At 43.4% G+C, this 25,304-nt stretch overlaps 1 protein-coding gene across 2 annotated transcripts; it reads right to left on the reverse strand.

Annotated features, from left to right (window-relative positions):
- Positions 1–19: 19 nt before the first annotated feature.
- LOC106605697 (uncharacterized) lies at positions 20–25,304 on the reverse strand. Of its 2 annotated transcripts, none has more exons than XM_014201592.3 (9): positions 24,222–25,304; positions 23,579–23,741; positions 9,753–9,861; positions 5,941–6,142; positions 2,472–2,560; positions 2,212–2,292; positions 1,785–1,952; positions 999–1,104; positions 20–918 (listed from the first exon to the last, which is right to left on the reverse strand). In XM_014201592.3, exons 1-9 carry the CDS (start codon positions 24,871–24,873, stop codon positions 419–421), a joined length of 2,070 nt encoding a protein of 689 aa, XP_014057067.1. In that variant the 5' UTR covers positions 24,874–25,304; the 3' UTR covers positions 20–418. The 2 variants fall into 2 exon arrangements, with proteins under 2 accessions (XP_014057067.1, XP_014057068.1); XM_014201593.3 differs by having other exon boundaries at positions 2,212–2,289; positions 24,222–25,302.

The following is a 25,304-nucleotide window of genomic DNA, read 5'->3' on the forward strand; positions in this document are numbered from 1 at the left end:
ATAACAGTGCATAGGAAAATAACTTAATGTAGAAAAATATTTATTCTTGGACTTATCACTTACATTATTATAGTTAACCAGAAAAGAAATCATGAATTTCAATTAAGGTAGCAACATTCAAGACCTGGTGGAGCTCCAGTTTCCACACACGGTGATAAGTTCTGAATGAAGTTTATTCAGGAAACTGCAATAACGTTTATTCTTCCAGTGTAGGTTTCATTGCATTAGTCTCTTTACAAATCCATATGCATCCAGCTGAGCGCTAGAGGTACATAATCATACCAGCATAGGCTCTATAGTCCAACAGTAGTAAATAAACTGTTCCTCGTTTTAAGCTCAAGTCCTTCTAGTCACTAACCAATAACTCAAACAGTGGTGGAACCTAACTCGGCAGGGACACTGAAAGCGCACCTCTTTGTCAACTGTTACCTTTGCTCGTGATGGAGACATCTGATTGGTCGCTGCAGTGGCTGGAGGGCCGGGATTGGCCAGGGGTCATTTGGGAGGCAGTAGAGACAGTGGCTGGGTAAGGGATGTTGGTGTGGAGGAGGATAAAGGGAGGCTCTGGATAAAGAGGTCTCTGGACTCCAGGGGAGTAGTAGGTTAGTAAATGTCCTATTTGAGCATCAGTGATGGGGGACTGGTGCATTGCTGGAGGGTAGCTGTGGGTCAGTGAGTACGTCCTTCTCTGGGCCAGGCTGATGTCCACTGCAGTCATCCTGTCGGAACCTAGCCTCACCGGCAGCTGCTCGCTCTCCTGGGTCTTCATTGGAGACTGGCGGCCTGACAGGCTCTCTGCTGATTGGCTGTGAGGAGAGGGAGTGGGAGGTGCCCTAGGGGAATGGGATGCGCTGCGGTGAAGAGGCGAAGCTGTGGGAGTGGCCAATGGTGAAAGGCCTAGGCTGGGAGATGGAGAACCTGGGGACAGAGGGGTGTGATGAGTTTACTGTGTGCCTGAATGCACGATGCACATAAGTGTGTACTCGTCTCACCATTACCTCTGTTCTGTGAGTGGGGTGTGCTCCTGTGTGGTGAGGCTGGTACACACTGCTGAGCTTTGGGCTGCTGGTTTCTGGAGCCCTTCCCTCGTAGTACATCTATTACCTGAGGACAGAGATCTAAAGTGTTAGGTTACCTGAGGACAGAGATCTAAAGGGTTAGGTTACCTGAGGACAGAGATCTAAAGGGTTAGGTTACCTGAGGACAGAGATCTAAAGGGTTAGGTTACCTGAGGACAGAGATCTAAAGGGTTAGGTTACCTGAGGACAGAGATCTAAAGGGTTAGGTTACCTGGGGACAGAGATCTAAAGGGTTAGGTTACCTGAGGACAGAGATCTAAAGGGTTAGGTTACCTGAGGACAGAGATCTAAAGGGTTAGGTTACCTGAGGACAGAGATCTAAAGGGTTAGGTTACCTGAGGACAGAGATCTAAAGGGTTAGGTTACCTGAGAGGACACACAGCAACAGTGCTGCAATGACAACTAGTGAGTTCACTGCATCTGTGGGGCCTGCTACTGAGTGATCGCATTCCTTACATTATTTGTGTTTTATTGTTGGTACAGTTTGTTTTGCCGTTGACAAGAAATGACAATTGTTATTAGGTACAGCCACTAGAGGGAAGCACCCACAAGGATTAGTTTAGTCCTGTGTCCACACTATCATTTTTTTAACCCGCTAACTTCAGTTTTTATTCTCCTACATATGCGTAAAGCTATTGATTAGCGTTAAACAGAAGAAAAGACCCTCTTCCATAGATCCAGTGCATTAATTTTCTCCTCCCTCACCTTCTTGTTCTTGGCCACCATCGCAGGGGTGTCATTGTGGTAGTTCTTCACACTGCTGTCGGCTCTGTTCTTCAGTAGCAGCCTGGCTGTGTCTACCTGGCCTCGCCCACAGGCACTGTGCAGGGCCGTGTTCCCACTGTACGACTGGACATTCACATTACAGTCATTCTGATGAGGAGGGGGCAGGGAGAGAGGACAGAGGAAGCGGGAGATTGATGAGAAGATATAAGCGGTAAAAATAAGTAGCACGGTCAGTCTTTGACGATGTGTAACTAAACAGAGTCACTTAACGTTTTTCTTGTAAATCATCTTCCCAGAAAGGAAAGAGAAACCTAAAAAGGGGAACGGGGGGGACCTACAGACCATTTTAAATATAGATGAGCTGACTTCAGTAGAATAGCTGAGTCACATACACACATAGCCTTACCTCTATGAGGAAGTGCACCATGCCCATATTGTGGTTCTCTACTGCGTGTATGAGAGGACTGTGGCCACTCTTGATGTCCTGCTTAGAGAGAGGAGAATGGGGACACTCTGTAAAGTGGAACTGGAATTACTCTAATGAGTATTACCTGGTATTGAGTAATTGGATGATGCAGTAGGTTCAGTATAACTCAAAGCCCATTTGAAATGCCCCAGCATTAAGGGGAGAGATGGAGAGTTAGGTAGGGGAGGAAGGTGACTGACCATAGCGTTGATGTCCGCCCCAGCATCCAGCAGCATTCTGACCAGCTCCTTGTGTCCACCCTGTACAGCTAGGTGGAGAGGGGTGAGTCCTGGAGAGAGGGGGGGAACAATAAGCAGTTAAGAGAATCACATGCACACACGCTCTAGAGCCCATGTGTATTCTAGGGGCTTTCTGCTGTTTTGAGTACAAGGCAAACCATGCTGTGCCCAGACTTGTCACACAGACCACCACAGCAGGAAATGCCCTCTTCCCCTCTCTGCCTCACACACCCACCACCATGGGACCCACAGCATGAGTCAAACAGGGGGATATGTGAGAATCAATAATACCAGTAGATTAAGCTCTAATATCAAATAGGTAGTGCAATTCTATTCAACTTACACAACTTAAGTCAGTCAAGCAACCATTTGAAATGTGTGCTACATATAACGTTAGTATCTGTGTCGCAACTCAAATATTCCCACATGAATATGGGAATTACCATACATTAGGCATGAATGTTGTAAACATTGTGGGGGGGTTACTGGCTTTATTTGGGGCAGTAGTATACATCTCACCGTTGCCGCTTGTTATAGACCCCCTTCAGCCCCCAGCTGTGCCCTGGACATCATATGTGAATTGATTGGCCCCCATCTATCTTCAGAGTTCGTACTGTTAAGTGACCTAAACTGGGATATGCTTAACACCCCGGCCGTTCTACAATCTAAACTAGATGTCCTCAATCTCACACAAATTATCAAGGTACCTCCCAGGTACAACTCAAAATCCGTAACCATGGGCACCCTCTTAGATATCATCCTGACCAACTTGCCCTCTAAATACACCTCTGCTGTCTTCAACCAGGATCTCAGCGATCACTGCCTCATTGCCTGCGTGCGTAATGGGTCCGCAGTCAAACGACCACCCCTCATCACTGTCAAACGCTCCCTAAAACACTTCAGCGAGCAGGCCTTTCTAATCGACCTGGAAGGTTATTGACCTCATCCCGTTAGTAGAGGATGCCTGGTTGCTATTCAAAAGGGCTTTCCTCTCCATCTTAAATAAGCATGCCCCATTAAAAAAAATGTAGAACTAAGAACAGATTTAGCCCTTGGTTCACCCCAGACTTGACTGCCCTTGACCAGCACAAAAACATCCTGTGGCGTTCTGCATTAGCGTCGAATAGCCCCCGCGATATGCAACTCTTCAGGGAAGTCAGAAACCAATATTCTCAGTCAGGAAAGCTAAGGCTAGCTTTTTCAAACAGAAATTTGCTTCCTGTAGCACTAATTCCTAAAGTTCATGGAGAATAAGAGCATCTCCTCCCAGCTGCCCACTGCACTGAGGATAGGAAACACTGTCACCACTGAAATCTTCGATAATTTCAATAAGCAATTTTCCACGGCTGGCCATGCTTTCCCTCTGGCTACCCCTACCCGGCCAACACCTCAGCACCCCCTGCAGCAACTTGCCCAACCCCCCACCCCACCCCTCGCTTCTCCTTCACCCAAATCCAAACAGCCGATGTTCTGAAAGAGCTGCAAAATCTGGATCCTACAAATCAGCTAGGCTAGACAATCTGGACCCTCTTTCTAAAATTATCTGCCGAAATTGTTGCAATCCTTTTTACTAGCCTATTCAACCTCTTTCGTATCATCTGAGATCCCCAAAGATTGGAAAGCTGCCGCGGTCATCCCCCACTTCAAAGTGGGAGGCACCTTAGACCCAAACTGTTATAGACCTATAGCCATCCTGCCCTGTCTTTCTAAAATCTTTGAAAGCCAAGTTAATAAACAGATCACCGACCATTTCGAAACCAACTGTACCTTCTCCACTATGCAATCTGGTTTCCGAGCTGGTCATGGGTGCACCTCAGCCACGCGCAAGGTCCTAAACGATATCATAACCGCCATCGATAAGACAGTACTGTGCAGCCGTCTTCATCGACCTGGCCAAGGCTTTCGACTGTCAATCACCTCATTCTTATCGGCAGTCTCAATAGCCTTGCCTTCTCAAATGACTGCCTCGCCTGGTTCACCAACTACTTCTCAGAGTTCAATGTCTCAAATCAGATGGCCTGTTGTCCGGACCTCTGGCAGTCTATGGGGGTGCCACAGGGCTCAATTCTCGGGCCAACTCTTTTCTCTGTATACATCAATGATGTCGCTCTTGCTGCGGGTGATTCTCTGATCCACCTCTACACAGACACCATTCTGTATACATCTGGCCCTTCTTTGGACACTGTGCTAACAAACCTCCAACGCCATACAACACTCCTTCCATGGCCTCCCAACTGATTTTAAATGCTAGTAAAACTAAGTGCATGCTCTTCAACCGATTGCTGCCCACACCCTCCCGCCCGACTAGCATCACTGCTCTGAACAGTTCTGACTTAAAATGTGGACAACTACAAATACCTAGGTGCCTGATTAGACGGTAAACTCTCCTTCCAGACTCATTAAGCATCTCCAATACAAAATTAAATCTAATCGGCTTCCTATTTTGCAACAACGCCTCCTTCACCCATGCCGCCAAACATACCCTCATAAAACTGACTGTCCTACCGATCCTTGACTTCGGTGATGTCATTTACAAAATAGCCCCTAACACTCTACTCAGCAAACTGGATGTAGTCTATCACAGTGCCATCCGTTTTATCACCAAAGCCCCATGTACTACCCACCACTGCGACCTGTATGCTCTCATTGGCTGGCCCTCACTACATATCCGTCGCCAAACCTACTGGCTCCAGGTCATCTATAAGTCTTTGCTAGGTAAAGCTCCGCCTTAGCTCACTGGTCACCATAGCAACACCCACTCGTAGGACGCGCTCCAGCAGGTATATTGCACTGGTCATCCCCAATGCCAACACTTCCTTTGGCCGCCTTTCCTTCCAGTTCTCCGCATCAAAAATCTCTGAAGCTGGAGTCTCATCTCCCTCTAACTTTAAGCTTACCGATCACTGTACCTGTACAATCTTTAAATGGCACACCCGACTACCTCATCCCCATATTATTACTTACCCTCTTGCACCCCAGTACCTCTACTTGCACATCATCATCTGCACATATCACTCCAGTATTAATGCTAAGTTGTAATTATTTTTGCCTCATGGCCTATTTGCCTACTTCCCTACATTTGCACATACTGTACATAGATTTTCTATTTTCCTTTTGTGTTATTGACTGTACGTTTGTTTATGTGTTGTTTTTGTCACACTGCTTTGCTTAATCTTGGCCAGGTCGCAGTTGTAAATGAGAACTTGTTCTCAACTGGCCTACCTGGTTAAATAAAGATCTATTATTGTTTTAGCCAAGCCATGTCTGGCATGACTACCACAAAGGAGCTGGCTATAGCAGAAACAGACTGTCAATTAGGTCACAGTGGAAAGTTCAGGGGAATTTTGAATCGATGAATTCAATTTAAACTAATCCCCTGAATTGTCTCAATTGAAATGGAATCGATCCCAACATAGAAGTAGTAACTTACCCTCATAGTTCCTGACCTCCAGGCAAGTCAAGATGGAGGGGTGGGAAAGGACTACAGAGAGGCAGGCCTGCTGGCCGTGTTCACAGCAGAGGTGGACCGCTGTCTGACCGTTACGGTCCAGAGCCCCCGGGTCAGCACCCGCATGCAGCAACGCCCCCACCAGCTGGGCCTGATGGGTAATCACAGCCAGATGAAGAGGGGTCTGAGAAAGAGGGAGATAATTAATCTTTAAACAACAATCTCATTAAACAAGAACATTTGAAAACCAGGAGCCTCATAAACGTTGGATAAATTTCACACTAAATATCTGCTGTCACCATTTATGTAAATACTGCGCACGTACAAAAGTATTGATTTATAAACTTGGCATACGCCATACATACGCATGTTTCCCGTTATAGACCCGTCCTGAAACTGCGCTGTGAACTTACGTTAACACCGGCTGAAAAACGTCCATTCATCATTGATGGTGACAATAACGCCCTTATTTGCTGTATAGTTTGGAAGTATTCGAATTAGGCGAGGCCGTTTTCTAAAGGCAATAGCGAACTTGATCCAATGTCTTTGGAAGGGATTGTAGAATGTTAAACTTTTGCAGTGACATTTTCTGTAGTCCTAGGCTGACAGTTTATGAAAGACATCTGCAAATTGCTGTGGACCTTTTTTTATTTATTTAAATAGGCAAGTCAGTTAAGAACATTCTTATTTACAATGACGGCCTACCCCGTCCAAACCCTAACGACGCTGGGCCAAATGTGCGCCGCCCTATGCGACTCCCAATCACGGCCGGTTGTGATACAGCCTGGAATCGAACCAGGGTCTGTAGTGGCGCACTGAGATGCAGTGCCTTAAACCGCTGCGCCACTCGGGACCTGTAAACGGATCGTTTTGAATTTAATAGGGCCTAATTATTTGCATTTACTTTTTCTCAAACCTATGCTGCACTGCCCTTATTCTGAAACTATCTACTTAGTTAGTGGTAGACACACTTCAATGTAAAATATTAACTGTCTGTTCCCTTGTTAAATTCTACTGCATGTTATAAACCATGCTTACTTTGATGCAAAATACTTGAAATAATATCTAATATTCCCAATTAAATTAGATCTACATGGTAATTTATTTTAGTCTAGATGAACCCATCATGGACAGAAAAGCTGAAGAATTTATTCTGCAATGGTTATGAAAATATTTTATGTATAAATGCAATATTGTCTACTTGAGAAATTTGAAATTGCAGTATTAAGATGTAAGCTACAGCAGTAACCTACAACCGTCTGTTCCACAATGAATAAACTGCGATCTGGATCAGCCTGCATAGAGCAAAAATACTTTGTTCCAGTAAAGAACAGCAGTAAAATACCAAAGCACTGGCGGGAGAAAACACTGGTGAAATGTCTCAATGCCAGTGGCCCTCACTTCCTGAGAAAACACTCCTATTTCCCTGAATTTTCAGTTACTCATGACTGATCTCACACACACCCGAGTGTTTGCCCTCCCATGAACTACCAACAGTCTGACTCAGTCATCTTGTACTTCCTAGAATGTCCCTGAACATGAAGCCGTAAAGGACGTAACCATCAACATGTCGCAATACCAAATCAAAGCTTTTATGATGGTCCAAAAACACTCAAGTTCATTGACTTTAGTACTAGCTTCCTGTAAACCATTCCAGAATGACAAACAAAAACAGCACAGATAAGAGGGGCAGAGTGTGGGGAGGGAGAGAAGGGGGAGCCTAGGGTAAGAAAGCCAGGGAGAGGAATAGCTGGAAGTGGTAGAGAGGGGAGGCAAGGGGATAGACGGGATAAGAGGGAAAATCCCTTCCCTCCCCTGCTGGCTGTGTCCAGAGTTACATTCCGACGAAATGAGCAGATAAACCAGAAGAACAGAGGAGTGGAGGGGAGAGTTCTAGGTATGAGGAAAAGCCTTGAACGGGTGGGTGTGTGCCAGACAAAGACAAGGATACAAAGAACAGGAGGAGGTAAAAACAATATGAGAAACTAAAGGTGTGCATAGGGTGTACTTCCTGGTATGACCTGTTAATGTTATAGTTGTGCAACTGCCCAGGAAAGACTAACAAAGGCCTTTGACATACCATGGAAGAGCTCATTCTACTAGTTATTTTGTATAATTTATGCAGTTATAGGAGGGGTCAACTCAATGTACTGCGATAAGATCAGAGAGATGGCGACTAGCACAGAAAGGGAAAGTCCCTGATTCTACCCTCAACCTCAGCAACAACTTATGTTGAAACAGTGCAGAGCGGGGTCATGTGACTTCTCAGAATGAGGACACTAAGTGCACATGTAAAAGCCTCACTGTAGAAGTGTACTGTAGAAGCCTCACACAATACACTGCATGCCACAAGCATACACACACACAAAGCATAATGTACAAAGTGGCAACAGTAGCGTTAAGGCCATGGTCATTAATTTGCAATATCTGAACAGTTTCCAGGGAACTTGAATAATCTAACATGGGAGTAGCATTGGCCAGAGAATTGGGAAGTGCACCAGCTAGTAGATGTCAGTGTTTGGTTAGTAGTAGTGACAGTGTGGGAGTATCAAACAGCTGTTTCATAGCACCAGTGCTGCAGCTGATCTGGTAGTCGCACAATGTGCACATGCAACTCAGTACTGGTATTAACTCTGTCAAACCGTTTAATTAAAAAGTGACCACTGAAGTATTGTTTGGACTGCACAACACATTGAATTGCTTAGAATGGCTAGAGAATTAAAAAAAATAAACATTTGCTGACAAAAAAATGTAAAGGTATTGTGCAGTGTGTTTTTAAGATGTTTATTTTGGGTTACAGACTATCCTATATAGTCATTTATTTGATTATCACTGACAAATCTAATAAACAATGAAAAATTGTTCTCAGGCTTGGCAATAGGGTCATTTTGTTATCTAGCACAGGCCTATCTGGTAGTCACATCATTGTGGCGAGCATCATGTCTCTCAGCCTGTACTGAAATCTCCCCCTGGCTCCTCACATGGCATGAACGTATACAGCCTGTCTGCTAGACTATACACTACAGACAGGATATCACTGTAAATGCCTCAGTCTCACCTCAATGGTGAGAACACACAAACTACTGACGTTATTTCTGGTAAGTGAGCGATGTGTTGTCTGAAACCCCAGTTCTGTGTGTGTGTGTGTGTGTGTGTGTGTGTGTGTGTGTGTGTGTGTGTGTGTGTGTGTGTGTGTGTGTGAAGGGTTCAGGGTGATTTCTCTGGGGTGATTAGGCAGACTAACAAAGCTGCAGAGGGGATGTGGCATTGACAGGACATGATGGCACACTGGAGGGAGGAAGAGGACTCATTTGAAAGTGATGGGAAAAGGCCATGGGGCATTGATGAAAAGAGAACAGAGCACAAAACATCACTTCAGAACACACAGCCCTGAACAAAGGATACCAATCGTAGCACATCCTTCCAAGCAATAGTTTTGTGCGTGTGACTTTGGCCTGCGGTAAGCACAGGTAACCAGAAACTACATTTCTTCTGATAACCGGCAGCCGAGAGGTGTGTGTCTGTGTACGGTAAAGAGGCTGGGCACAACTTTCCTTGTTGTGATCTGAAATCTGCAGTGAGTGGCAAGTGTGTGTGTACTTGTTTTCCTACATTATCAGGACCCCAATGTCCTAACAAGGTAGACTAACTACTTTTTCAGGTCTTCAGGAGTTTTTTTCAAATGCTATTTTAATCTTAAGGGTTATGGGGTTAGGGAAAATAGGATTTTTACACTCAAAAGTCCTGACATTTCTGAAAACACAGCTGTGTGCTCAGCTGTACATGCATCTCACCTGTCTTAGGTTGTTGTAGATGTCCAGGTCTGTGTGAACCAGTCCCAGGAGAAGGATCATTCTTTGGATCTGAGCTTCCTGCCCCTGCACCACTGCTATGTGAAGAGCCCTGTAACACATACACCAGAGTCAAAACTACACACAAATAACAGGTACACATACATTCTTATACACACAAACTCATATTTAAATGCACACAAATTGACACACTTTTTCACAACTCCAGCATGATTGTAAAGTGGCTGCTGATATGTCATGACACAGAAACCCACTGACACCCTGACTAACCTTTAAGCCAGCTAACTCTGGGCCAGGATAGAAACTGATTGACTGACCTGAGAAATCCTATGGCCTACAAACAGACTGACACATTAACTGGCATGTGATGGCTGACTGTGTGTAAAACCTTTACACAAACCTACAATATGTTGACAAAGTCAGGCTAACCCATAAATGTATCTCACCTGTCTGCCCCTGCACCATTACTGAATGGCCGAGCACTGGCCAACTTCACTTGACCTATGACCTGATTCTCCACAACTGACAGTTAGGCTGAGAGAAGAGCAGTGTGGTGCATGACTCATTACAAAGCCTGTTAAACTGTTCAAGTTGACTAGGAAACTGCTGTTTATATAGTATGTAAAGTGAAAGAACATAGGAACAAGGAAGAACGACAGGAATTCATGGAGATTTTTTTTTATATACATATATACACACATACTCTACTTTTCAAAGGTTGGGTCAAATGGCAGCTTTGTTAAATAGTTCCCCCAAAACACCAGTCTCAACAGTGAAGAGGCGACTCTGGGATGCTGGCCTTCTAGGCAGAGTTGCAAAGAAAAAGCCATATCTCAGACTGCCAATAAAAAGAAAATATTAAGATGGGCAAAAGAATACAGACACTGGACAGAGGAACTCTGCTTAGAAGGCCAGCATCCCGGAGTCGCCTCTTCACTGTTGGTGTTTTGCAGGTACTATTTAATGAAGCTGCCATTTGAGGACTTGTGAAGCGTCTTTCTCAAACTAGACACTAATGCACTTGTCCTCTTGCTCAGTTGTGCACCAGGGCCTCCCACTCCTTTCTATTCTGGTTAGAGCCAGTTTCCAGTTTCTTGGCAATTTCTCGCATGGAATAGCCTTCATTTCTCAGAACAAGAAGAGACTAACGAGTTTCAGAAGAAAGTGCTTTGTTACTGGCCATTTTGAGTCTAATCAAACCCACAAATGCTGATGCGCCAGATACGCAACTAGTCTAAAGGCCAGTTTTATTGCTTTTTTAAAAAATCAGCACAACAGTTTTCAGCTGTGCTAAGAATTGCAAAATGTTTTTCTAATGATCAGTTAGCCTTTTAAAATGATAAACTTGGATTAGCTAACACAACACAGGTGTGATGGTTACTGAAAATGGGCCTCTGTATGCCTATGTACTGTAGATATTCCATTAAAAAAAGGCCGTTTCCAGCTACAATAGTCATTTACAACATTGTCTACACTGTATTTCTGATCAATTTGATGTTATTTTCATGGACAAAAAAAAAGTGATTTTCAATCAAAAACAAGGACATTTAAGTGACCCCAAACTTTGGTGTGTGTGTACACACTTATCGTACAAAAATATATACATACACACACTACCGTTCAAAAGTTTGGGGTCACTTAAATGTCCTTGTTTTTGACATTATATGCTAATTTCAGTAAACACCCGTTTGGTTTGATGTAATTTCCTGTTTTGTGACAATGGCACGGCCCTCTCTGTATTGGGGAAGATAATCACCATTAAACCATTAGAACTACGGTCTCCATTAGGGGCTTTGTGTGTTTTCATGTCTTTCAGCTTCCTCCAATGAATATCAATTGTAAATGCAGAACAAGAGAAAAAAGGTTGACAGGAAATTGGGTAGGGACAGTTTGAGAGAGAATCATTTAAAAGTACCTTCACTAAGAATTTGGGGTTAGCACATTTATGGTAATAAGCTTTTTTTTGTTTACTTCCTGATCTATTGTCCATTTAAACAGTTACAACAGACTAAAGAACATATTGGTGTTTGGCATGTCTACCTACTGCACATACAACTAAAGTCTGAGGAGATGAGTAACATATTTGCATACTGGAAAGGGAAGATAAAGAAAATACATAGGCCTACACACAAAGAGACCATCTTTCATGCATTGCTCTTATACAAAACAAATTTAGCAGAAAACCTTTTTAATCTCCAGCATCTACCTTGTTGGCTTTCTAACACTGGTCACAAATGGTATGTGCTGCAGGCCTATACAATACAAATGTAATGTCCCGAGACAAAAACATGTCACTCTCTTTCAGAGAGTTGTGAGTTGATATGTCATACAGTCCTCCACATAACTACACTGAACAAAAATATAAACACAGTGTTGGTTTCATGAACTGAAATAAAAAGACCCAGAAATGTTCCAAAAGCTTATTTCTCCAATTCTTTACACATTTGTTTGCATCCCTGTTAGTGAGAATTTCTCCTTTGCCAAGATAATCCATCCACATGACAAGATGCTGATTAAACAACATGATCATTACACAGCAACTGATCAGTTCTGACTGTAAGGTGCTACAGAGGGTAGTGCGTACGGCCCAGTACATCACTTGGGCCAAGCTTCCTGCCATCCAGGACCTATATAATAGGACCTGTCAGAGGAAAGCCCCAAAAATTGTCAAAAGACTCCAGTCACTGAAGTTATAGACTGTTCTCTCTGTTACCGCACGGCAAGCGGTACCGGAGTGCCACGTCTAGGTCCAAAAGCCTCCTTAACAGCTTCTACCCCCAAGTTATAAGACTGCTGAACAATTAATCAAATGGACACCCAGACTATTTACATTCCCCCCCGGCCGCCCTTTGTTTTTATACTGCTGCTACCCCCGCACATTGACTCGCTACCGGTGCCCCCTGTATATAGCCTCGTTATTGTTACGTCATTCTACTGTGGTACTTTTTATTTTCACTTTATTTTGATTTAGTAGATATTTTCTCAACTCTATTTCTTGAGCAGTACTGTTGGCTTTGGGCTTGTAAGTAAGCATTTCACGGTAAGGTCTACACCTGTTGTATTTGGCGCATGTGACAAATAAAATTAGATTTGACAGGTGCGCCTTGTGCTGGGGACAATAAAAGAAGGCCACTAAAATTTGCAGTTTTGTCACAACACAGTACCACAGGTGTCTCAAGTTGAGGGAGCATGCAATTGGTATGCTGACTGCAGGAATGTTCAGAGCCTTTGCCAAATAATGGCCCACGAACACAATTTAATTTTATCAATGGCAATTTGAATACACACAGATACCGTGACACGATCCTGAGGCCCATTGTCGTGCCAATTATCCGCTGATATCACCAGAGCCTTTTGTTCAGTAGAAATTGTAGTACAAGTCCATAGCTTGAGCCAACAATTCCCTTAGCATCAACAAAGTGAATACAGGTTTAAAAATATATATAATAACTCACAACTTATGCTCTGGATCGGTGTACGACATCGTGTCCCAGTTCTTGCCAATATCCAGAAACTTCGCACAGACATTGAAGATGAGTGGGAGAACATTCCACAGGCCACAATCAACAGCCTGATCAACTCTGAAGGAGCTGTGTTGCACTGAATGAGGCAAATCAGTCACAAGATACTGACTGGTTTTCTGATCCATGCCCCTACCTTTAAGGTATCTGTGACCAACAAATGCGTATCTGTATTCCCAGTCATGTGAAATTCATAGATTAGGGCCTAATGAATTTATTTCAATTGACTGATTTGCTTATATGAACTAACTTAGTAAAATATTTGAAATTGTTGCATGTTGGGTTTGTATTTTTGTTCAGTAGAAATTGTAGTACTAGTCCATAGCTTGAACCAACAATTCCCTTAGCATCAACATCAAAGTGAACACAGGTTTAAAAATATATATAATAATTCACAACTTATGTTGGAGGGCTCGTGTGTGAAATAGGGAGAGGTCATACAGCTTAGCTCTGGTTTGCCAGGCAGAGAGAGACGGACTTGACAGCTAAAGTAATATTTGGGTGCCAAGCCGAAACATTACATTCTTTCTGAGCTTGATTTAAGGCAAGTCCTAACAGAACACTTATCAGCATACAGCCTTGGGTGGATCTCATAACTGCCTCTCTTGAAGACAGGTGCGTGCCTACCTGCACTTATGAGTAATTAAACCTAACATTATGCATTAGGAGTATATTGTGTTGTACAGGGCAGTATGTTACTAATACAGACTGATCATTGAGACATTGTTCATCTCTGATCAACCTGTGTCACCATAGACCTTCATATTCACACACACTTAGAGTGGCTGGATGGATGCATCTTTCACAAAACAATCACAACACAACACGTATAATGCATAGCACAGGTGTGGAGATATGTGGTAACATTATACAGAGCCTGAGGTTTGGAGGCGGGTGTTTGACTGAGGTCAATGCAGAAGGCAGGTCTAACCAATCACAACCAGCCATCTCATCCGTGTAGCTAGTGTAACAGACCAAAACATGTCAACAAACCATAGCCAATACAACCTTGTTTTCCTCATTTCTTATTCAACTTGAGTAAACAAATCTTTCACATAGAGAAAGACACAATAGGAATGACAGTTTGTAATTGAAACCCATCTCCATACAAGTGTAGTTCTAACCGGCACGGGTGCTGGTGCACTGAAGGTGACCACAAGACAGTCTCATAACAGTAAAACGTGCAACAGTGTTGACGTCCCTCTCTCGCAATCTGACCTGACTAACGGCCATACAGCACAGTGAAGCCACTCAGCCGTCTGATCAGTGTGAAAAGCAGAAATTGTGTTTGGCCGTGTGTGTTTTCTTTCCTCAAAGCGCCCCTTACCGGTAAGTGAGAACCACCCATACCGTACAAATGCCACTCACCACATTCACAAGTGTATCTGTCTAAATGGCTTGACCACATTTAGTCGACTTGTCGATTGTTTGGTCGAGCAGTATATAATATATATATTTTTATGTCAAAAGTGACCTGATGGATTCACACCTGTCTCAGTGGACTAATCCGTTCACTGAATCACCAGTAGTAAATTTACCTTTCATTTCCCCAATTTCTAGTCTACAATGTTTTATGGTAATTTCTGTAATGCATTCAATTTATTACTACAACAGTCTTTTACCATTCTCATTGTCGGAGTGGACACGTTGTTTGAGGACCGCACAACCTAGGCTACACTTATGAGGAACAAGTTTTGGTTTATTTTATTCCATTTAGGAGTTGTCAATTTATTAACTGTAATTTGTAGCGCTTCTGTTAATGTTGAGCAAGGACGAGCACCTGATTATACATACAAGAACCGTAATTTCCGGACTATTAAGCGCACCTGAATATAAGCCGCACCCACTGAATTAAACAAATATTTTTATTTTGAACATAAATAAGCCACACATGTCTATAAGCCACAGGTGCCTACCGGTCCAACGTCTTATCGACTCATTAAGACCAAGCTCCCGTGCAGCAGCTCTATTTCCTTTTCCAACAGCCAGATCAATCGCCTTCAACTTGAAAGCTGCATCATATGCATTTCTCCGTGTCTTTGCCATGATGAGGGTGACAAAATGACGACCGTAATCAGAATGATGGGAAGTTTGACAGCGCTCGATTTAATCTAAACAGTAAACAAAAAAGTTGTTTGACCTTAACCCGTTCGGCAATTTCATTGGTCTAATGAAAGCTTCATGCCGGCAAAAAACTGAGCACGTCACAGAATGTGTTTTTTTGGAAGAAAAAAAAATTGAAAGCGGGAAAAAGGGAAAAATCCATATTAGCCGAGTCATTGTTTAAGCCGTGTGGGAAAAACGTTGCGGCTTATAGTCCGGAATTTACGGTAGGCCTAGGCTACCTGGTCTGCACGCAAATAAAGGCACAAATGTGCCCATTTGAGGATCTGATAGTATTTCTTAACTCACCACCACAGTGGAACTTCTGAAAGTAATTTTTTCTTCACCTCAAACAGCGAGTCAACTAAGTCTCTTTTTACATCCATTGAGAATGACAAGGTCATGACGAGGTCATCCCCAACATAGACTACTTGAAAAATATTTTTTGCTCACTTGATAACCACTCAGCATGAAAGGGGGGAAAAAATGATGCTCTGATCCCGTGGAAACTACTTATCCCTTGCGCAAATAGCCAAGCGCTACAGTGCCTTGCAAAAGTATTCATCCCCTTTGGCGTTTTTCCCATTTTGTTGCATTACAACCTGTAATTTAAATAGATTTTTATTTGGATTTCATGTAATGGACATACAGAAAATAGTCCAAATTGGTGAAGTGAAAAAAATTACTTGTTTCAAAAACAAAAAATACAAAAAGAAAAACGAAAAGTGGTGTGCATATGCATTCACCCCCTTTGCTATGACTCCACTACATAAGATCTGGTGCAACCAATTACCTTCAGAAGTCACATAATTAGTTAAATAAAGTCAACCTGTGTGCAATCTAAGTGTCACATGATCTCAGTATACATGCCTGTTCTGAAAGGCCCCAGAGTCTGCAACACCACTAAGCAAGGGGCACCACCAAGCAAGCAGCACCATGAAGACCAAGAAGCTCTCCAAACAGGTCAGGGACAAAGTTGTGGAGAAGTACAGATCAAGGTTGGGTTATAAAAAAAAATATCTGAAACTTTGAACATCCCATGAGCACCATTAAATCCACTATTAAAAAAATAGAATATGGCACCATAACAAACCTGCCAAGAGAGGGCCACCCACCAAAACTCAGACCAGGCAAGGAGGGCATTAATCAGAGAGGTAACAAAGAGACCAAAGATAACCCTGAAGGAGCTGCCAAGCTCCACAGCGGAGATTGGACCACTAAGTCGTATACTCCACAGAGCTAGGATTTACGAAATAGTGACGAGAAAAAAGCCATTGCTAAAACTTCTTAGGGATAGGGAGACAAAAATGTTGCATTTTGGTCATCAAGGAAAACGCTATGTCTGGCGCAAACCCAACACCTCTCATCACCCCGAGAACACATTCCCACAGTGAAGCATGGCGGTGGCAGCATCATGCTGTGGGGATGCTTTTCATTGGCAGAGACTGGGAAACTGGTCAGAATTGAAGGAACGATGGATGGTGCTAAATACAGGGAAATTCTTGGGGGAAACCTGTTTGTCTACCAGAGATTTGAGACTGGGAAAGAGGTTCACCTTCCAGCAGGACAATGACCCTAAGCATACTGCTAAAGCAACACTTCGTGTGGTTTAAGGGGAAACATTTAAATGTCTTGGAATGGCCTAGTCATAGGCCAGATGTCAATCCAATTGAGAATGTGGTATGACTTAAAGATTTCTATATACCAGCGGAACCCACCCTACTTGAAGGAGCTGGAGCAGTTTTGCCTTGAAGAATGGGCAAAAATCCCAGTGGCTAGATGTGCCAAGCTTATAGAGACATACCAAGAGACTTGCAGCTGTAATTGCTGCAAAAGGTGGCTCTACAAAGTATTGATTTTGGGGGGGTGAATAGTTATGCACGCTCAAGTTCAGTTTTTTTTGTCTTGTTTGTTTCACAAGAAAAAATATTTTGCATCTTCAAAGTGGTAGGCATGTTGTGTAAATCAAATGATGCAACCCCCCCCACAAAAAAAAAAAATCTATTTTAATTCCAGGTTGTAATAAAATAGGAAAAATGCCAAGTGGGGGGGATGAATACTGTCGCAAGGCACTGTATGTCTGTCCGCAGCTCACAGTAGCAGCACTTCACTACCATCTTAATTTGCCTAAAAGCTCCCACCAGATCAACATTGGCACTCAAGTGATTACGGTGATAATAGGTAATCCATCAAAAACAACTGACTGGGTTCTCCCATGCAGTGAGGAAGCAGAATGAATGAATCTGCAGCAGTCTTTTCGTCACGTAGTAAACATGTATTTGTGGAGTATGTGAGTAGACGACAAACATGCATTATTGCAGCACAATGAGGATGGCAACAGTAATGGCATCAGTTCTGATTAAAAAGAGTCCCCAGATGAGTGTTTGCGAGGTGCCTCTCCCAACATTCCTCAAAAAGCTATCAACACCTAACTGACCTAGTAACTAGAGGTCGACCGATTAATCGAAATGGGTGATTAATTAGGGCCGATTTCAAGTTTTCATAACAAATCGGTAACCGGTATTTTTGGCCACCGATTTCCCGATTTATTTATTTTTTAACACACACACACACACACACACACACACACACACACACACACACACACACACACACACACACACACACACACACACACACACCTTTATTTAACTAGGCAAGTCAGATTAAGAACACATTCTTATTTTCAATGACGGCCTAGGAACGGGGGTTAACTGCCTTGGTCAGGGGGGATTCGGGGATTCGTTTTTGCAACCTTCCGGTTACTAGTCCAACGCTCTAACCACCTGCCTTACATTGCACTCCATGAGGAGCCTGCATGGCAGGCTGACTACCTGTTACGAGGGCAGCAAGAAGCCAAGGTAAGTTGCTAGCTAGCATTGAACTTATCTTATAAAAAAACTATCAATCTTAACATAATCACTAGTTAACTACACATGGTTGATGATATTACTAGTTTATCTAATGTGTCCTGCGTTGCATATAATCGATGCGGTGCCTGTTTATTTCTCATTGAATCACAGCCTACTTCGACAAACGGGTGTTGATTTAACAAGCGCATTTGCGAAAAAAGCACTGTCGTTGCACCAATGTACCTCACCATAAACATCAATGCCTTTCTTTAAAATCAATACACAAGTATATATTTTTAAACCTGCATATTTAGTTAATATTGCCTGCTAACATGAATTTCTGTCACTTCTCTTGCGTTCCGTGCAAGCAGTCAGGGTATATACAGCAGTTTGGGCCGCCTGGCTCATTGCGAACTGTGTGAAGTCCATTTATTCCTAACAAAGGCCGTAATTAATTTGCCAGAATTGTACATAATTATGACATAACATTGAAAGTTGTGCAATGTAACAGGAATATTTAGACTTAGGGATGCCACCCGTTAGATAAAATACGGACCGGTTCCGTATTTCACTGAAATAATAAACGTTTATTTTTCGAAATGATAGTTTCCAGATTCGACCATATGAATGACCAAAGGCTCGTATTTCTGTGTGTTATTATGTTATAATTAAGTCTATGATTTGATATAGCAGTCTGACTGAGCGGTGGTAGGCAGCTGCAGGCTCGTAAGCATTCATTCAAACAGCACCTTCGTGCGTTTTGCCAGCAGCTCTTCACAATTCTTCAAGCATTGCGCTGTTTATGACTTCAAGCCTATCAACCCCCGAGATTAGGCTGGTGTAACCCATGTGAAATGGCTAGCTAGTTAGCGGGTGCGCGCTAATAGCGTTTCAAACGTCACTCGCTCTGAGACTTGGGAGTGGTTGTTCCCCTTGCTCTACATAGGCAATGCTGCTTCGAGGGTGGCTGTTGTCGGTGTGTTCCTGGTTCGAGCCCAGGTAGGAGCGAGGAGACGGACGGAAGCTATACTGTTACACTGGCAATACTGAAGTGCCTATAAGAACATCCAATAGGCAAAGGTATATGAAATACATGTCGTAGAGAGAGAAATAGTCCTATAATAACTACAACCTAAAACTTCTTACCTGGGAATATTGAAGACTCATGTTAAAAGGAACCACCAGCTTTCATATGTTCTCATGTTCTGAGCAAGGAACTTAAACATTAGCTTTTTTACATGCACTTTTACGCTCTTCTCCAACACTTTGTTTTTGCATTATTTAAACCAAATTGAACACGTTTCATTATTTGAGGCTAAATTGATAGTATTTATGTATTATATTAAAGTTTAAATAAGTGTTCATTCAGTATTGTTGTAATTGTCATTATTACAAATAAATAAAATGGAAAATCGGCTGATTTAAATCGGTATCGGCTTTTTTTGGTCCTCCAATAATCGTATCGGCGTTGAAAAATCATAATTGGTCGACCTCTACTAGTAACAAGTGTCTCCATTCAGTGCAATGGTGAGATTATCACACACTTGAACAAGGTTCCTCTCTTTCTCGCTCTCTTTCTCTCAAGATGAAACTGTGTGCTCTCCTGTTCCTGGAAGTGGGGCAGACCACAGCACCAGCTAATCCAAAGCACACAGGCGCAGGGCCGCACTCCCCCCCCCCCCCCCCACACACACACACACACACACACACACACACACACACACACACACACACACACACACACACACACACACACACACACACACACACACACACACGCGCACAGAGACTGGCAGTGGCGTACATGCGGTATCCTGTTTGGGGGGAGGCGAGGGAATGCGGGTTGCTGTGGCCAGCAGACCAGCTGAGCGAGTGATGACTTTAAGACAGGTGTATTAAACAAAGGGGAACCAGAAACACACCACAGTCCAACTTACAATAAATCCTTTTTAAAAACCCTTTTAGTCATTTAGCAGATCCTCTTATCCAGAATGCGTACATTTCTTACTTTTAGCAAATTGGACCCCCGTGGGAATTGAACCCACAACTCTGACATTGCAAGCACCAAGCTCTAACAACTGAGCCACCCTAAGTCTGGAGCCTGACATAGCCTTTATGCTTGCCTGTCAGTTTTGGAAACGATGAAAAAAAAAATTACTTCATTGATCTTTAAAGCAGCCTCTATGGTCCTGGCCTTTGGAACAGACTGCCGGAGGATCTGAGGGCGGCCTCAGAAACTGGAGACATTTTTAAGAAAAATCTTAAGACATTTTTAGCCATACTTTTACTTAAGGTGCTTTTAGTTATACTATTTACTTTTTTTATACCATTCTATATTTATTTTAATCAATTAGTCTCATGTCCACTTATTTTGCTTTACTATTTAATATGTTAAGCACTTTGAAATGCAAATGTATCCTCTAAGAAATGTGCTATACAAATAAAGTTAGATTTTTGCCATGGCAGCACTATAGCTACTTCCTCCAGTTTATTGACCCCTCCCCTACCTACATGTCTGCATAGGTTGGAAGCATATCCCTGGCCAAGCACAGCGGTGAGCCAAAGTTGTTGGGTACAATACATGTGGTTTACAAGGAACTGCTGAACAAACTTCATCCCCACCTGTATTCTATAAGCATGACTATACTCAAATACATTGTGTACTACCCCCATGTTACTGCACTGACTACACACCTGTCTTTCATTCAAGCAGCTAGAAGGACAATGAACAGGGGAGTGTGTCACAGAGGGGTGAGAGATGAACAGGGGAGAATGAGACAGGGGTGAGAGAATGTTAGTGAGAGATAAGCAGGGAAGTGATTTGAAGAAAAAGCGAGAGAGATCGATATGAGAGAGAGAGAGAGAGAGAGAGAGAGAGAAAGCGGTAAATGAGGAAGTGAGGAGCGGATGTTTGGGTTTTTGAGCTCATTCATTTAAAAACACAGAGAAATGAAAACAGAGAGATACAGAAAGACCTGAGAAAACCGCAGTCACACATTGAGAGGCGCACGCTCAGAGGTTTTCCCGAAACTGAGGGGCTCAGAGGTGATGAGAACTGAGGATCAACACCCCATTGACGTAAGTACACACGCACACACAGACACACTTGGGGATGGTGGGGGGGGCTGAGAAGCGGCGCTGTCTTTCTGCTGAAATCTAACTTTTCATCAGACAGACCACAATACAAGTAGGTACCAGCCAGGGAAATGTACTTCTTTACAGTCTACCACTTCATCAAGTAGTTTGACTTCATAAGAACAAGTAGTTTGACTTCATAAGAACAGCACCCAAACATGAGAACAGCAACCAAAAGCCCCAGCGCAACCGCCTAGGTACTGTTTGATTATTATTATTTTTTTTTAAATATACATTTAAAAAAAGCCACAAAAAAAACGAGCACTGAAATGTAAACGCACTCTTATACATCTTAAACATCCTGTGATCAGATTGCAAGGTGTTTTCTTCCTGATTGATTTCAGTGCTGGTCCCTGGGCTCTACATCACATGAAATCATCCCAAGCGGAACTGCCATGGCTCGAAACCCACAGCCAGGTCTGCACTTTCTCGATCATGTGTTTGTTGTGATGGGATGCAAATGACAGTGACACACAGCACTTAAACTACAGGAACATGACTTTGCAACGTCATGCTTGGAAGGACTTATTTCAGTCACATGAGTATTTTTGTATCGTCCTCGCATTTCTGTCAGTGAACAGGTGAGTGCTCAGGTGTAGAAGGTCGGAGAGGGCATCGGTGCGTGAGGTTGGTATTAACATGTGGTTGAATGTACCACATCCACTCCTTAACCTCTAACAAAAGGCGACCAGACGTCCCCGATTTTGGTGGCCTGTCCCAGGCTAGTACTGGCAATGTCCCTGATTATCCCCCAGAAAGAAAAGCAACTCTGAAGTTAAATTGAGGCTGATATTTCAGTAATCAAAAGCTGTATGCAATCGGATTTCAATGTCAAATTTGTCTCACCACTTGTATCAAACTTGTTTGCTCCCTTCTATGAGAACATTTGGTCAGTGATGCATTGTAACAACCGCATGAACAACCATGCCCATAGCCAGAAAACCTTTCCAACCACATAGGCTACCAAACTGGGGTGATTCAAAAATGACCAAGGTAGGCTAAAATTAAGAAACATTTGAGGGGTTAATCCATTTATGTTATAAATAAGTATTTGAAAAGGATTGTAGCGGAAATGTATAGTTAAAAATAATTCCATGGGTGGCCTCCCGAGTGACGCAGTGGTCGAAGACGCTGCTAGCTGTGCCACTAGAGAACCTGGTTCGAGTTCAGGCTGTGAGCAGCCGGCCGTGACCGGGAGACCCATGGGGTGGCGCACAATTGGCCCAGCGTCGTCCGGGTTATGGGAAGGTTTGGCTGGCAGGGATGTCCTTGTCTCATCGCGCACTAGCGACTCCTGTGGCGGGCCGGGCGCAATGCACGCTGACACTGTAGCCAGGTGTACGGTGTTTCCTCCGACACATTGGTGCGGCTGGATTCCGGGTTAAGTGGGCGTTGTGTCAAGAAGCAGTGCGGCTTGGCTGAGTAGTGTTTCGGAAGACGCACGGCTCTCTACCTTCGCCTCTCAAGTCCGTACGGGAGTTGCAGCGATAGGACAGGACTGTAACTACCAATTGGATACCGCCAAATTGGGGAGAAAAAGGGGTTTTAAAAAAAAATATATATATATATATTTTTTTTTTTTGTATTATTATTCCATGGGATATTTTTTATCTTCTTTCTTCATTTTTTTGTGTGTGTAGGTATCTGGTCACCTTACTGTAATAGTCATCCCAGCCTCCCAGAGACAAGCCTGTCTCTCATATGAAGACGCCCACAAACAATGCAAACAGACACAGAACACGACACACACACAGTACAGATCAGAGGTCAAGTTCAATCCCAGAATCCCCCTCACCCAGTGACACTTTCACTGAGCAGCAGAGCAGAGAATTGACTCCATTAATCATTACGGAGACAGAAAGTGAAATGAAGGTAGAGAATGTGGTGTGGTAAGGGTACACACAGCACACTCCTCTCACCACCAACACCCCTCACAGCCAGGGGAATCATAGACCAAAACAAACAGACTGTGTGACATCTCCTCTCCCTCCAACACATACCTAACTGATCAGGGTCATATGTAAAATGTTTTGAAATGGAAAACAAAAATCACCTACTGAACTTGACCCAGTCCATAGCGCCTAGCAGGTAGTCAGGGTTAGCAAGGAACCCTCAGAGGGCAACAGTACTAGACCCTATCTGCTTCATGAGACTAACTGAAGTTCAATGCATGTAGGGTTTTCAAAAACAAACATACGTGTCGCCGTCGTCATCTTGGCACGTTGCCTGGGCAACATCTGCCAGCAGGTGTTCGGTGTGTCCCGTCGGGTAAAGAGAGGACTGGAGGTGAGAGACAGGCACGTTCACAACCAGCGGTGACCTGCTGGGCCAGGAGTAGAATGGGTACCCTGGATAGGGATCTGGGTGACCGAGGGAGGGAGGGGGCAGATCGAGAGAGATGTTTGGTACAATACTGTGAAATAAGGAAATTACAGATGACCCATTGACATGTTTTGCAAGTTTTTAATCAGTTCAATAATTTATCGCTGGAAGGTCTGGCAAAACAGTTTCTCAATGACGGGTTCCAAAACAGGACTAACCATCACTGCACAATGACACACACGTTCTATGAAGGAACATTCCACAGAAAAAAAAACAGTTTGACTCAAAGGCAAATGACCACTAACTGATTCATAAGTATACTCTCTTTCAAACCAATAACTTTGATTATAGTCAAATTAATACAGTTATAACATGACTGTCATGATTACGCATTTTGTTTTGCTCGATTAGGAAACATGAAAATACGATGGGATAAACTTTGAATAATAATGTAATGGGCTGTACACTTTCATTTTAATATTTATTTTACGTGTATTTTGCAAGGGCGACTAACTTACAGTAAGGACGGAGTGCTTGCATTGAACGAACCGGATCGACGCTTTGGTGTCCATTGTCAAACCCGCTGGCGACGGACAATTGTCTGTGTGAGACCGATGCCAGGGAACCAATGCTCTCATCGTCGTAACTCTTTAATACAATCTTTGGAGGACTCGGTCTGCAGCACAAGTCTTTGTTTTTGTAGGGGGATAAGCGCTCCTCTCTCCCGGGTGGGGTACGTGACTGTTCCGGCGTCTCCCATTCGGTAGGAAATTGACGTTTTCTAAAAGGAAGCCTCGAGGACGATATGTCCTGTGTTCGTGTGTCTGTTGTGCTGCGCTCACCAGGGTTCGGAGTGAATGGCGTGTGAGAAGTTACAGCTGGGGAGTGTTTTTTCTCCAGAACTGCCGGGTTTCCCGTGTTCACAGGAGGTCTAATCAACGATGATCCACAACGATGCGCCAGCGGCTCCACAGTGTGGCTGGGATTTCCGTTTGGACAGCCATCCTCCGTGAGTGGGGCGATGGGATACGGCACTCTCACCAGAACGGAGCGACCTTTGCTGGTGGGAGTCCCTTCGGCACCGTTCCCACACTCCCTCTTGGTGGTGCGCAAATCCAGTGGTACTGTGGTTTGAGTCTGGTGACCGTTCATGGTCATGGTCCTCGGCATGAACACGGATCAAGTATCCTGGAATCAGCCTCAGGTGTTTGTCGTCTCAAAACATAGCAGTGATTCAAATGCCAATTCAATTTATGTTTTCTATAGCCTAGGCACAGTCTCCTTCTCCACGAAAGTATCCAAATGTTGTTTTGCATTTGGAGTTTAATAATGTAATTTGCCATGCCAATACAAGAATGGCTCGAGGCTATTCTCCAAATCCATAAATGTTCCTTTTGAGAAAATGTGTAAACTGATCATTTAAATAAATTAAATCACAACTGATTAGTAAATGTGTTGAATAACCTAACTGACGGTAACACACCTGCAATATAACTGCAGGTAGGCAAGTGAAGAAAATCAGTAGGCTATTATGTTCCTTCTTTTATTGCAACGAATCAAATAGTCCGTAAACTCTGTCTCTCATTCACATAACCAAATCC

This window comes from Salmo salar, chromosome 05 (assembly GCF_965601325.2).
Source record: "Salmo salar chromosome 05, fSalSal1, whole genome shotgun sequence".
Classification (NCBI taxonomy): domain Eukaryota; kingdom Metazoa; phylum Chordata; class Actinopteri; order Salmoniformes; family Salmonidae; genus Salmo; species Salmo salar.

Coding starts and splice junctions, on each gene's coding strand:
- LOC106605697 (XM_014201592.3), bottom strand. CDS start 24,873: ATGCCGAGGACCATGACCATGAACGGTCACCAGACTCAAACCACAGTA. Junction 9,862..23,578: donor CAAGATGACGACGGCGACAC/GTATGTTTGTTT, acceptor TATGTGTTACAG/GGCTCTTCACATAGCAGTGG. Junction 2,293..2,471: donor GGGCGGACATCAACGCTATG/GTCAGTCACCTT, acceptor CCTCTCTCTAAG/CAGGACATCAAGAGTGGCCA.